At 39.5% G+C, this 13,511-nt stretch overlaps 1 protein-coding gene across 3 annotated transcripts in view; it reads left to right on the top strand.

The window, feature by feature from the left end:
- The window catches only part of ELOVL6 (ELOVL fatty acid elongase 6), a 126,134-nt gene that overhangs the window by 79,489 nt on the left and 33,134 nt on the right, over positions 1–13,511 (top strand). For all 3 annotated transcript variants that reach the window (XM_026499185.4, XM_044384244.3, XM_026499186.4), the window contains one exon: positions 959–1,090. In XM_026499185.4, the coding sequence (XP_026354970.1) occupies positions 959–1,090 (132 nt within the window). The remainder of the gene's footprint in view (positions 1–958; positions 1,091–13,511) is intronic.

Below are 13,511 nucleotides of genomic sequence, written 5' to 3'. Positions count from 1 at the left end.
AAAAAAGAGAATAATGAGCCCCTGTAGTCCTTCCTCCTTTTGTTAATCTGGTTTCAGCTCTCTACCCTGAACATTGTTTTGGTTCTGTTTGTTTCCTGGGATATTTAAGAGCAAATCCAAGACATATAATTTCACCCATAAATACTAACTAAGTACTTTTAAAATTATGACTACAAACTTTGAGTTTATTAAAAACGCCTTTTTCCAATTGGTTTGCTCAAATAAAGACTCCCCAAAGTCTACCTATTACCTTTGATTGTAGTTTTCAAGTCACTTCTTAATCTAGAAGAGTCCCATATTTGGATTACATGCTTCTGACTTATTGAAGAAATAAGTTCAATTGTCCTACAGACGGTCCCACAGTTTATATTTCCCAAGAACAGGTAGTAAAATCAGCTCTTGATTAGATTCAAGTTCAAGCCCTAAGACAAGCATACTTTAGGTAATTCTGTGTTCTTCCTATTGTGTTGTATGATGTCTACCAGTTATCCCTATTATTAATGATAATATGGAAACCTAATACCTGCTCCTTTGGTGGAGAAGATTTCAGGAATCCATATTGGGGGTGCCCGAAGTCAAGTGCTCCAAGTAGCCTGATTTTAGTGTTTTAATTCCCTCAGTGAAAATTTTTCTTTTTGTACCTTGATGTTATGCTGTTGAAATTTTTAAAGTCATGGAGCCCAAAAAGAACATAGATCTATTCCAACATGTGTTGGTTAATCTAGAATGACCTAATTTGTCAAGGGAGGTTTCCATAGAATGCCACGTCGCCAAAAGGATGTTTAAACATTCTCTCTTCATTGAAGGGGCACATTCACAAGAATATGCTTTCTGCACTTACAAAGAGGGACTGGTATAAAAAATCATGAATAATTAGTAAATATAAATTTCTGATGAATAAAAATAAATTGCTTAAAGATCTTTATCTCCTAAGATATTGGGTTTTTGTCTGTTGCAGGAAGAAATCTTTCCTGTTTTCTGCTCTGTATGCTGCCTTTATCTTTGGTGGTCGGCACCTGATGAACAAACGGGCGAAGTTTGAACTGAGGAAGCCATTAGTGCTCTGGTCTCTGACCCTTGCAGTCTTCAGGTAGGTTTTTCTTCAGTTTCCCAATGCAGTCCATCCATTTCATCAGACTTGGCTGAAAGAAGCAACGCTTGAGTATTTTATAGCACATATTTTTGATCGTTCAGTGCAATGAGGATAAAATAAAGCCATGTCCACAGAGTAGGCCTTCACTGCAACCAACTTGCCATATTATACTCACTCTCTTATTTTCAGGCTATGTCCTTTCTTGTCCAAACTGCTCATGCGGTGGTCCAGTTTATCTCGTAGGCCTAGAGGCAATGTGTCAATTCCATTATTGTTGTTGCTTAAATACAGCTGAAGGGCTAAATGCAAAGCCATGCCAGTAAACTATTGATCTACGGTACAGTAGGGTTTAAATGTTCTGGGTATGCTGTTACTGACTGACTAATAGGTAATCAAAAAATGGCACTCAAACGCACGGCTGGATACCGGACCCCTGTCTATGTCCGTATTACTAGACCAGAGAATGCCGTTAGCTCTGCATCCCCAAACGCACGGTTCACCCCCATTGCCATAAGCTGACTTGCTGGCTTATGTTTATGCAACCAGTTCTTACTTTGTACTGAGTAGAACTCATCATAGAGGCTGTCAGGACCAGACCATCTCTCCAGGGACGTCTGGCAGCCAACATTCAGGCACATTCCTGGAAGCTCGAAGGAGCATTTCTAGCTTTGTAATATTTGGTGATCTAAGCCATCACAAGATTAATTAGCACACAGCTGGTATCCTTACAAGTGCCAGAAAATACCTACAGCACTAACAAAGGCACCTGCTCTCTTTGTGTTCTGCTTGTCAAAACCCACAAGTTTATAACTAGCCTTGGGGTGGGGGGGAGTAGAGGAAGTAGATGTAGATATCCTACAAATAACTATTGTAATATTTATGAATATTCATTCTTATTTTTCATACTACATATTAACTGTTCCACCACTCGGCAGAAATAGATGGTATCATTAAAAGCCTCATTAGTTACTTCTGGTTTATTAAAAATGATCAGGCAGGAAGAGGATTTTCATAAACTCTGACAATCTGTACCTTTCCATTCAGATCCCTGCAACCAAATAGCTCATTTGCTTGCTACTACTGGCCATCCTCGAATTCAGTGCATTTTGTAAGTTCTGCGTTTGAAGCACTCGTGATTTGGATCTGTCACTAAAAAATTCTTGCATTTTAATCTGAATCAGGACATGATTCTCTATAGTACAAAGTAGCATTTTCATTTTTGTTCCCATCTAAGGTTCACAGAGCCTTTACTGCCTCTACTTAAATATTTTGATATTTGAGGAAAAAGTTATCTTTTTTTTTCTAAGATTTTTTTAATTTGTTTTAGGGAGAGAGAGAGCATGAATGAAGGGCTGGGGGGAGGAGCAGAGGGAAAGGACAAGCAGACTCCCTGCCGAGAGAAGAAGCTGACACGGGGCTCAATCCCACAAGCCTGAGATCATGACCTGAGCCAAAATCAAGAGTTGGGAGCTAACCAACTGAGCCACCCAGGTGTCCCAAGGAAAAAGTTAATCTTTATCCTAATGACGCCTTTCAGCATTTTACGGAGTTTTCAACAAAAGCCTTTATCTTTTGTTTTTTATTAAGTATTCTTTTTTTTTTTTTTAAGATTTTATTTTATTTATTTGACACAGAGACAGCCAGTGAGAGAGACAGCCAGTGAGAGAGACAAGCAGGGGGAGTGGGAGAGGAAGAAGCAGGCTCCCAGCAGAGGAGCCTGATGTGGGGCTCGATCCCAGAACGCTGGGATCACGCCCTGAGCTGAAGGCAGGCGCTTAACGACTGAGCCACCCAGGCGCCCCTATCTTTTGTTTTTTAAAAACTTGAACACATATGATCAGGGAAGAGTACAAGGAGCCCCCCACCCATGCACCAGTTACCCCGCTTAAAGAATTATTACCAAATGGATTAATCTTCTTTCATCTACCAACTTTCCTCTTTCCCCCAAATTATTTGGAAGTAATACAAACTGAACTATTTTTGAACGAAATGATACCACTTCTAAAAGTTAAGTACTCTTTTTTAAAAACTGACCAGAATATTATGATCTCACTTAAATAGTAATAATCCTTTCTCCTTCAGTGTTCAGATTTTCCCAGTTGTCTCATAAAATTTTTTTTTTCAATTTATTTTTAAGGATCTGAATCAAAATAAGATCCATACCTTTCCATTGGTTGGTTTCTTTTAACTTAGAGGTTTCTACTTTCCTCTCTCCTTAGCCCTCCTCCAACTCCCAACTCCCCATCCATCCTTTGAAGAAAGCACACCATTTGCCCTTCACAGTTTCCCCAGACTTGCTGATTTTGCTGATTACATTCTTCTGTCCCCTGTATTCCTTATTAGTTGGTAGTTAGATCTAGAAGTTTGATTATATTTAGCTTTCACATTTGACAAGACTTTCTATAAGAAGAAATTTACCTTTATCAACTCTTTAGTTATCCTAAAGTATATACAGTTATTCTAGCAAAGGCAGGATAATGCTTGATTCTTTTGCCATATTTATCATTTTCAAAAAAGAAATTAATTTGATCACCTGGCATGTAAATAATAATGTTTTTTTCCCCTTAAGTATCATTATGAACTCATGGATTTATACTTTATGTGTCATTGATTTCTAGATGAATTTGACTTGGGTATATTTTCATTTATTGCTATTATTCTTTTTGACGCTAAATTATCCATCTTTGGCCAGTATAAGTCTGTTTGATTTTTGGGGGGGAGGGGGCAGGGGAGCAGGGATGACAAGATATGCCAGGCCAGGCACACTGCATATTCCTCACCCAGAACTGAAATGAGCCATTTCTCCAAGGAGCCCTCGCTCCTTTGGGGGAGGAGAGATAGTATTTACAAACCACTGATTTCAGGGGGTGGCTGCTGGGGCAAAGGTAGTTCTTCTTTCTAGGCCTTTCAGAGGCAGGAAATAGAATATTTTTTTCAAGAGTTTTATCTAGAGTTGGCACCGATACGTCTAATTCATATTTGCTAGTAGAGAGCATTTTACTTAAGTTCTTACACCTCCTTCCTCTCACGCCAAAAGCCAAGTTCCCAAAAGAATATATTTTTGAATGGCTTTTACCTTACTATAATTCACAAATTTGCAAGTCCTGCTGCCAATAGGGCCCAGTGGAGAAGTTCAAAAATTCCTTGCTCGGGAGACATTCTTGCATTAGATGACCTGTGTCTGTTCCACTCCCCCCTCTTCACCACTATAGGATAAGATATTATCTATTTGGAAAAAGAAGGAAAGAGAAAGAGAACCAAAATTTTGAGTGAGAGGAATTAAAAATGGGAGGGGGAGGAACAGTAAGATTTCTCTTTTTTGCTGGGGGGGATCATTGAAAATGTGATTGTGTGTGTGTGTGTGTGTGTGTGTGTGTGTGTGTGTGTGTGTGTATTTTGTTGCTTAGGAATAATTTCTTTTCCCCAACTTCTCAAGCTTGCCCATTAGCTTTTTGTAGTAGCCAGAGACTCAACTATGACTAATTTGCAGATGCCACATATTGTGTTTAGTCATGAACTAAGACAACTGAGATGGGAATTAATTTGGTTATGCCAAGTACTTAAGCAAAAATAAAAACCCTGTCTTCATACCAATCTACTTCAGAAAGTGGTGTGGGGTTTTTATCTAATTTGGCAAGAATTACCTATAGAATATTTTCCTTCTTTCTCTTTACTTTTGGATGTTGACTGAATATATGATAGTAGCCTTCATACTAGCCATATACCATTGAATTTATTGAAAGCTGTCATAAGTTTGGATGTGATCACGACTGAGTTTTCACTGGCCTGGCATGTATTCATTTTATTTGAGAATGATTTCTCCAAGGTTTTCTTGGCAGTTTCTCCCCATCACCCAGTACCCTGCCCCACCCTTTGCAGATTCAAACCATCAACATCTGGTATCAGTGAGTCCTTAGGAATATGACCCGGATGATGACACGGTGCCCTGCCTACATCCCACCCAACCTAAGGAGAAGCATTTCCTTCTTTGATGAGCTAATTCTGTGCGGCATTTGGCCCTAGGTACTTGAAGCTTTCCTTAGGATAAATGCTGAGAAGAATTCTGGTACTTTGAATTAGTAAATCCTTTAGATGAGATTGTTTCTCCTGGCAAAAATCATCGAGCGCTTCAAGGTGCCTCTGACCCATTCTTCTCCGACACTGCTGAGTCATTACGTTGCTATGGTAGCTCGGCCGGGTTACTACCGTTGATTTGTAAAGCATTTTCTATGTCTTTATTTAATAACTCCATATCCTTCTAGATGGGGTAGAGATGTGTGTGCTTCTGACTCCAGCCGCCTTTATCTGGTGACTGTCTGGCAGTGTTTTCTTCTCTTTGGTAGCGTCAGGAGTTTCAAGGAGCCTGCCTGGTCTCCAACACAGAGCAGGTCAAAGCAGGGTGCCTAGTCAGTGTACATCAGAGTAAGACGTGCTGCGTATTTTTAGATGCCAATATCACACTTGCTTCGGATTTGCTTACTCATGTTTCCTGGTGATTCACTCTGGCCTCAACTGTGTTATGCTTTATTTGCACAAAGCCAAATGTTCCATGCTTTGCAGCTGGACTTCTCACCTTGTTATTAACTGGCCATTTTTCCCATTGAAACTCATTTTTATTTCCTGGCCATATTTTTACTTTGTCATTAAATTTCAGTGTTGGCTCAAGTATAAAATATATTCAAGCTTAATTAAAAAAATTATTCTTTTTCTTTCTTTAGTGAGATTTCCAAGAACAAAGTGTTTAAAGACAGCACCAGAAACATTTAGAAAACGGTGTTTAACAGTGCAGAGCAGCAGATGAATGGTATTTAATCAAATCTACTTGTGATTTCTTTATACACACATCAGTGTTTAATATCTGGGGAATTATTAGCAACTGTCTTATTATTGTTAAGGCAACAAATATATAATAAAACCAACTGAAACTATTCAGATGAGAAAATATGACATCTAAAAAAACTTGTTGAAGGGGAAATACATCACTGACCTGTATAATGATGGGACATTGAAAATGACAAATTTCAGAATAACTTAATGAATTTATACTCAAGCACCTTTGGTCTAGTATTTTGTTCTGTGGGTGCCAAAAGTGGTCCCTCTTGATCTACAAAGAACAACATTACAGAGATTACAGAGAATGATTCCAGTGATACTAATGATATTTAAAAAATGAGTACATAAACTACAAATATGACGGGAGAAAAACTCGTATTGATAACGGGTTAGAAATTTCACATTTTAAAATGTGGCACCAAGGGGGGCAAAAGTAACAAAGGCAAAGATACCTCTAGAAAGCATAATTTGAGTAGTAAAGAGAGCAAGCTGCAGAATAATCATGGGAATGTGTTGCCATGTATGAAAAGTTTCATAACCCATAAATTAACACTACATTTCATTTATTAACATATATGCAGTAATAACAAAAAAATAACATTTGAGAAGTTCAGGCTAGTGATCATTTCTGTTTCTGGGGAGACAGAGAGAATTATGGGATCAGAGAGGGTCCAAAAGAGTCTTCAACTCTTTATTGTAAGATTTTTATGTCATTATGAATAGGTCAAACAAGAAAAAGATAATCTGCGTTTGATACAGAGAATGAATGGATGGCAGATTTTTTGTTTTGTTTTGTTTTAAGTTGAAAGCAAATAATGAAAAATATCTACTTTTCAAAAGAAAAGCTAGGAATCGTACTTAATAAGATTCTGGTGAAATGCCGGCGTACGTTAAATAAAACAAATAAAACAAGCTTGTATCCAAACACGAATTACGTTCTGTTGATCCTCACAGTTCCCCTTCTTCCCTAATGGTAAGTTTATACTTAGAATTAAGAATATTTTGTGTCTTCTCTTTTCTGATAACAGTCCTGAGTTAAGAATGTATGTATGGCTGAAAGGATAATCTTAGGACCTCTCTTTTCCGTCCATTTGTTGTTTGGCTCTTGAAGACTATCTAGTATTGCTATATTGTATACAGATATATGGTCTGATAGACAACTTACAGACAGATGGGAGTCAGATATCACTCATTTAAATGTGTTCATCATCTCATTTTGTCAAAATGTTTTGTTTTTACATATAGTCTATTTGAAAATGTAATATAGATAGGTAGATAGAGAGATAGATATAGATAGATAGATAGATATACTGTGTGCCTTTCTTCCTCTCTGGATTTTGTGCCGTTTTATCAAAGAACCACAGAAATCATTGCATGCTTTGCTTCCGACGCCATCTTTATACATTACAGCTTCTGTCTCATTTTTTAAACTGTAACTAATAGATGTATAGAAAAATCTTCCTTCCTGAAGGCAGGGTGTATAAACATTTTCTTTGCCGAATCAAATAGATTTCTCTCAAAAATAAACCATTTATTGAGATGTAAAACCACAGAGACTAGAAACAACACAATAACCAGATGACATGGTTGTCTCAAAGGTCAGGTCAAAGAACAACAGCAAAACACGTTTTGTTTCCCTTTGCATCAAGAGAAATGTGAAGCATCTACACTGAATAAAAAACCCAGTAAATTATTAAGGCAGGAAGCCTAATAAACCATAAAGTCAAAGCAGTCCACTGCCCTAGGAAAACTCATCCCTACATTTTACTCGGTACTTCCGGAGTTGGCTCCCTTCCCTGATGAAGGGCACCGTGTTAACATTTTCATAAGTGAAAGTGGCAATGTCGAGTCTGAAATATAACGGCTTTCTTTAGCGTTTGGAGTTGGATTTGAGGGCCTTCCTACCTGAGAGCTGCCAGAACTCTCTCCACAGTTGGACTCAGTTTAAATATCAATTTTGCTATTGTGTTAAGCTGTTTTTGCCTCAAAGGAACTACCGAACAAACCACCACCAGAGGATGAAGAGAACTCTTTCCCTGCCTGCTCCTCCCCAGCATGTGTGTGCACAACACACACACACACACACACACACACACACACACCCTTCAGGCACTCCCCCTCCACACTTCATTAGCTGTGCCAGGATCATCCATAGAGTTGTTGTAGGACATAAGCCACTCCATCAACATTGTGTTATTGTGTTTGTTGCTTAGGTGTCTAAAAGTGGGTCCTTTGCCAGAACAGACTGTAGCCTCAAATGACAATGAAATGACCTAATTGAATCACTTGACTCCTTTTGAGAAAACAAGAGCAATAATAAAGATGAGGAATGGGCAACTCTCCATCCTTTAAAAAGTAAGAGAGACCTTATAAACTGGGATCTGTCCGTCCTCCCTTGCTCTGCTCAGTCCTCGCTCATGTCCATTGTCCCACTGTAATTATTCATAGCTCCCCTCTCGCTCTCAAAATGCCCCAACTTGAATGGGAAATGAAATGGCTCTTCTATTTATACCCACTGAGAGATTGTGTTGGCTCAATGAAAAAGGGAAAGGAAAAATACCAATAATCATTTGCCAACTTAGTCCTAACAAGTGTTTATTTTTAGCATTGCCTTGCACCTGAAACTTGCTCTCCTGTCTGTAACACTTCCAAATGTTTGGCATCTCATCACTCAAATTTAAAATCTTCAAGCCAGATCCCTTTTTGTTGACCCCATAAAATATCTTAAAATTTGTCACCATTTTCTTAGCGAATATCCTTAAGCCCTTCAAAATATACAAATAACTCTTTTAACCAGTCACTAGGTTATAATTCTTCTCAAATATCTGGGGTAGCTGTCTATACCTCTCCATGTCCACACTGGCCACTCTAGTCATGACTTTGACCACTTCACTTCTTGAGTATTTGCCACCACTCATTGCTATCTCCCAAATGTTTTCTCTGTGCGAGTGACTCTACACACCATACCATTTACCTATGTAAACCTCCATCGAAACTCCTTTGCCTATCGGCTAAAACTTCAATCTGTCCATAAAAAAATTATCCTGACCCACCTTTCACCACTGCCCTGGACACATTTTCCATTCAAGCCAACATATGTGTCCAATCAAAACAAACACACTTTGCCCATCCTAATTTCATGTCTTTGAACACCCCACAACTCCTTCTCTTTCTCCGTTCTTCCTCCATTTTGTTTTTCCTTTAAATCACTCAGACTTCACTTAGAATGCCATCTCTGTAAAGTCAGTACATACCACTTTAGGACATAGCTCAGTCTGCCTTCCCCATGTGCCTCCTGGGGGAGACCATAGGAGTTCCTTGAGGCCAAACTGTCTGGCTGTTCCTAGAAAATCTTGGCATGCACAGAGTTTCTGAATTAATAGATTCTTAAAAGGCTTACCTTTGGCCACTCCTCCAGACACATGCGCTCGGCATTTTCCGTCATTTCACTTGTTCACTTTTCTATTTCTTGTGGGCAGCTGTGTTGGACATACCCTAGTCCAGTCTGCACCTCTGGTGTCATGAGGCTTCATCTGTGGAAGTACAGGCACGGCTTAGGAAATCTGGAAAAGACAAGAAACACCAAGTGTTGGCAAGCATTCAGAAGAAAGGGAACACTTGTGCAATGTTGGTGGGAGTCTAAATTGGCATAGCCGTTATGGAAAACAGAATGGAGGGTCCTTAAAAAAATTAAAACTAGAACTACCGTATGACCCAGCAGTCCCATTTCTGGGGATTTAGCTGGAGGAAACGAAAACATTAACTTAAAAAGATCCGTGCACCTCTATGTTCATTGCAGCATTATTTACGACAGCCAGGACATGGAGCAACCTAAGTGCCCATCGTTGAATGAATGGGCAAAGAAAATGTGTGAGAGAGGGAGAGAGAATGGAATATTATTTGTCCATAAAAAGGAATAAAATCTTGCCATTCGTGACAACATGGATGGACCTTGAGAGCATTATGCTAAGTGAAAATGAACCAAGGGCAGCAATTACTGCATAATCTTACACATGTGTGGAATCTTAAAACAAACAAAACAGGGGCGCCTGGGTGGTGCAGTCGTTGGGCGTCTGCCTTCGGCTCAGGGTGTGATCCCGGCGTTCTGGGATCAAGCCCCACATCAGGCTCCTCTGCTATGAGCCTGCTTCTTCCTCTCCCACTCCCCCTGCTTGTGTTCCCTCTCTTGCTGGCTGCCTCTCTCTCTGTCAAATAAATAAGTGAAATCTTTTAAAAAACAAACAAACAAACAAAACAATTGCAAGCTCATAGACAGAGAATGGATTGGTGGTTGCCACAGGCAAGGGGCAGGAGGTAGGCAAGAGGACAGAAAGGTACGGACGACGGTTATGAAGTAAGTCCCGCCTGTGAGTGTAATGTACCCCATGGCGACTACAGTTAACAGCACTCTGTTGCATGTTTGACAGTTGCTGAGAGACTAGATCTGACAAGCTCTCAGCAAAGAACAAATTTCGTAACTGTGTTGATGGATGTTAACTAGACTTATTGTGGTCACCATTTTGCAATATGTATAAATATTGAAATATTCGGTTGGACACCTAAAACTAATATAATGCTTTATTTCAATTATATCTCAATTTAAAAAAAAAAGAAATCTGACATTGATGTTATGTAATTGCAGGGGCCTTCCAAAGGCCTGCAAAGCCCCACACAATCTGGTCTTTGTTATTCTCTGACCTCCCCTCCCCTCTTCCTCTCCTCTCCTCGCCTCCTCTCTCCCTCTCCCCCCCCCCGCCCCCCCCCCCCTTGCTGTTCCTTAAACATGCTAGTTAGGCTGCTCCTTCAGGGTCCTCACACTTTCCCTCCTCTGCCCAGAATGCTCCTTGTCCGGGTATTCCAAGGGCTTCTTCATTGCCTCAAGTCTTGGCTCAAATTTTACCTTCTCGGTGAGAACTTCTTCAGCCTCTCTCTAAAATCACAACAGTCCCCACCACTCACTCTTTACCGCCCTTGCCTGATTTATTTTTCACCTTGGCACTTGCTACCATCTAGCCCACTCTGTGTTTTACTAATCTTGTTCATCTCCTCCTTCTGAACTATGAATGCCATGAGGTCAGGGGGTTTTGTCTGTTCTTATGCTGCATCTTTAAGGTTCAAATAGGTACTTTATATATATATATATATATATATATATATATATATATATATATATAATTTTTTTTTTAATTAAAAAGGGAAATGAACAGTTGGGGGCCTGGTAGACAGCTGTTAGTAACTCTCCCTTCCTTTTTTGGGAAGTCTTTCTTTCCAAAGTGGGAAGCAAAAATTTTCTGCTTCTCCCTTGAATCCGGAAACTACCAATTTTTATTTCCAAGAGAATAATAATTAAGTAAGTAAATGCACGATGTTTTGCTTGTTTTCTTTTTTTAAATAAAAATGTGCATTGTGAGGGAGAATTCCAAGCTGCTCTGAAAAGAACTTACTGAAAAGAAGCCAGGAAAACAAAGGTCATTCTGCTTTGCAGGTGGCACTTCGGGCTCTGGCCCGTGGGCAGGCTGGCCCCTCCTTACTTCAGGCTGGGCCATGACCTGTACGTCACTCTGTGGCTCCAGACTTGCCTGATTTATCTATTTCCTTCCAAATTAAGGGGAAAAAACATCCACTCATTGTGTAATGATTAAGTCCAGATAGGACATAAGCTTATTATTTATGGCAGTTAGTTATAAATGTAAAAAGTTCAGGGGCGCCTGGGTGGCTCAGTTGGTTAAACATCTGACTCTTGGTTTTGGCTCAGGTCATGAACTCACAGTTGTGAGATCGAGCCCGCTCTCAGGGTCGGAGCTCAGCTCGGGGTCCGCTTGAGATTCTTTACCCCAATCTCTCTCTCCCCTTCTGCTCCTCCCCCTGCTCCCGCTCTCTCTCTCTCAAATAAATAAATAAAATCTTTAAAAAAAAAGTTTATAGAAACCTCAGACCATCACCAATATAATGCATGGAAAGAGCTGCAGATTAACGTAAGCACAGATAAAGAATGGCCTATCCTTCTGCCAGAAAGGCAATGCACTTGATAACATTTGCCTACTTATAATTGGAAATACTATTCAGTAGTATTTTCTAGTTATAAAAGTGAAAAGTCTCTCTGTATAAGACTGAAACCACGGGAAACACAGAGAGAAAGCCTTTAATCTCACTACACACAGATATTTATTGTTAATATTTTGGCACATGCCTTTCCTATAATTTAACACTAAGCTTGAGATTCTTTCATCGTAATTTTAATTCTCTGTAATCCAGTTAATATATTGGAGTTTGGACAAAAATAGGACTTCAGTAATATGTTTGTATTACTGCTGCTATAACAACTTGAAACAGCTGGCATGTAAGACATTTTAAATCATTTTACCAAAATGAATTAGAATATAAATAGCTGGAATATGATAGCTTTTCTGAAACTTGTGTGAGAAATAGCATGAACATTCTTGAAGTATTGCATGGTAATTTAGGATATAAGTATAATAACCCCTGAAGCATTTCTTAAGGATTATTTTGAGTTAAGACTGAGTTAAGGATTTGAGTGTTTAAACTTCCTGTTTTACCTCACAAATTTTTAAGCAATCCTTTTTGTGAGCAGGGGAAAAAAAAGGAACAACCAAGCAAGAATTGTAAGATTTTGAATGAAGAATTGATTCCTTAAAAAAATGTTCAGACCTAACTTTTTTTTTTTTTTAATTTATTTATTTGACAGAGAGAGACAGCCAGTGAGAGAGGGAACACAAGCAGGGGGAGTGGGAGAGGAAGAAGGAAGCAGGCTCCCAGAGGAGGAGCCTGATGTGGGGCTCGATCCCAGAACGCCGGGATCACGCCCTGAGCCGAAGGCAGACGCTAAACGACTGAGCCACCCAGGCGCCCCCAGACCTAACTTTTTATGAAATTGCCTAATTGCATAGTCTGCAATGAATGTATCAGATGATGCTGAAATTGATAACGTTTAAAAGTTTTAAAATACTGAAGTGTAGTTGACACACCAGGTTATATTAGTTTCAGGTGTACATCATGGTGATTCAGCAATTTCATATATCGTGCAGTTGCTCACCATGATAAGGCTCATTACCATCTGTCACCGTATAAAGTTATTATAATACCGTTGACTATATTCTCTTTATAACTGGAAGTTGTGCCTCTTAATCCCCTTCCCTTATTTTGCCCATCTCCCCACCCCCATTATTAAGTTGACTTAACCACAGTGGTAGACTGGCTGAAGGAATCCGAAAAAGGAATGACGGGGGAAAGTACTAGAAGTTTATTCTGGAGAGGGCCATACAGTGAGCAGAGAATTAACTGAAAATACTGAGAGCTGCATCTTCCTTCGCTTCGTGGCCCACATGTCCTCAAGGACAGCGGAGAACCGTAGAAAAGACGTGAGATCAGGGTTCAATAAAGAAACATTGGCCACTTACGCTAGGATTACCCACTGCTGTTAGGTACGTGAAAGGCATCCTCCTAACCACCATGCCTTTCCCATAGGAAACAACTACGGCAAGCCTCTTCTGACCTCCGTCTTTAAAGTAGTGACAGTTCTTTCTGAAAGCTGTCGATTTTTCTCCTCTGGATTTCAACCAAGAAC

The sequence above is a fragment of the Ursus arctos genome, unplaced genomic scaffold (assembly GCF_023065955.2).
Source record: "Ursus arctos isolate Adak ecotype North America unplaced genomic scaffold, UrsArc2.0 scaffold_11, whole genome shotgun sequence".
Taxonomy (NCBI): domain Eukaryota; kingdom Metazoa; phylum Chordata; class Mammalia; order Carnivora; family Ursidae; genus Ursus; species Ursus arctos.
Note: the sequence above shows the minus strand (reverse complement) of the source record. Positions and strands in the feature narration are given on the sequence as shown.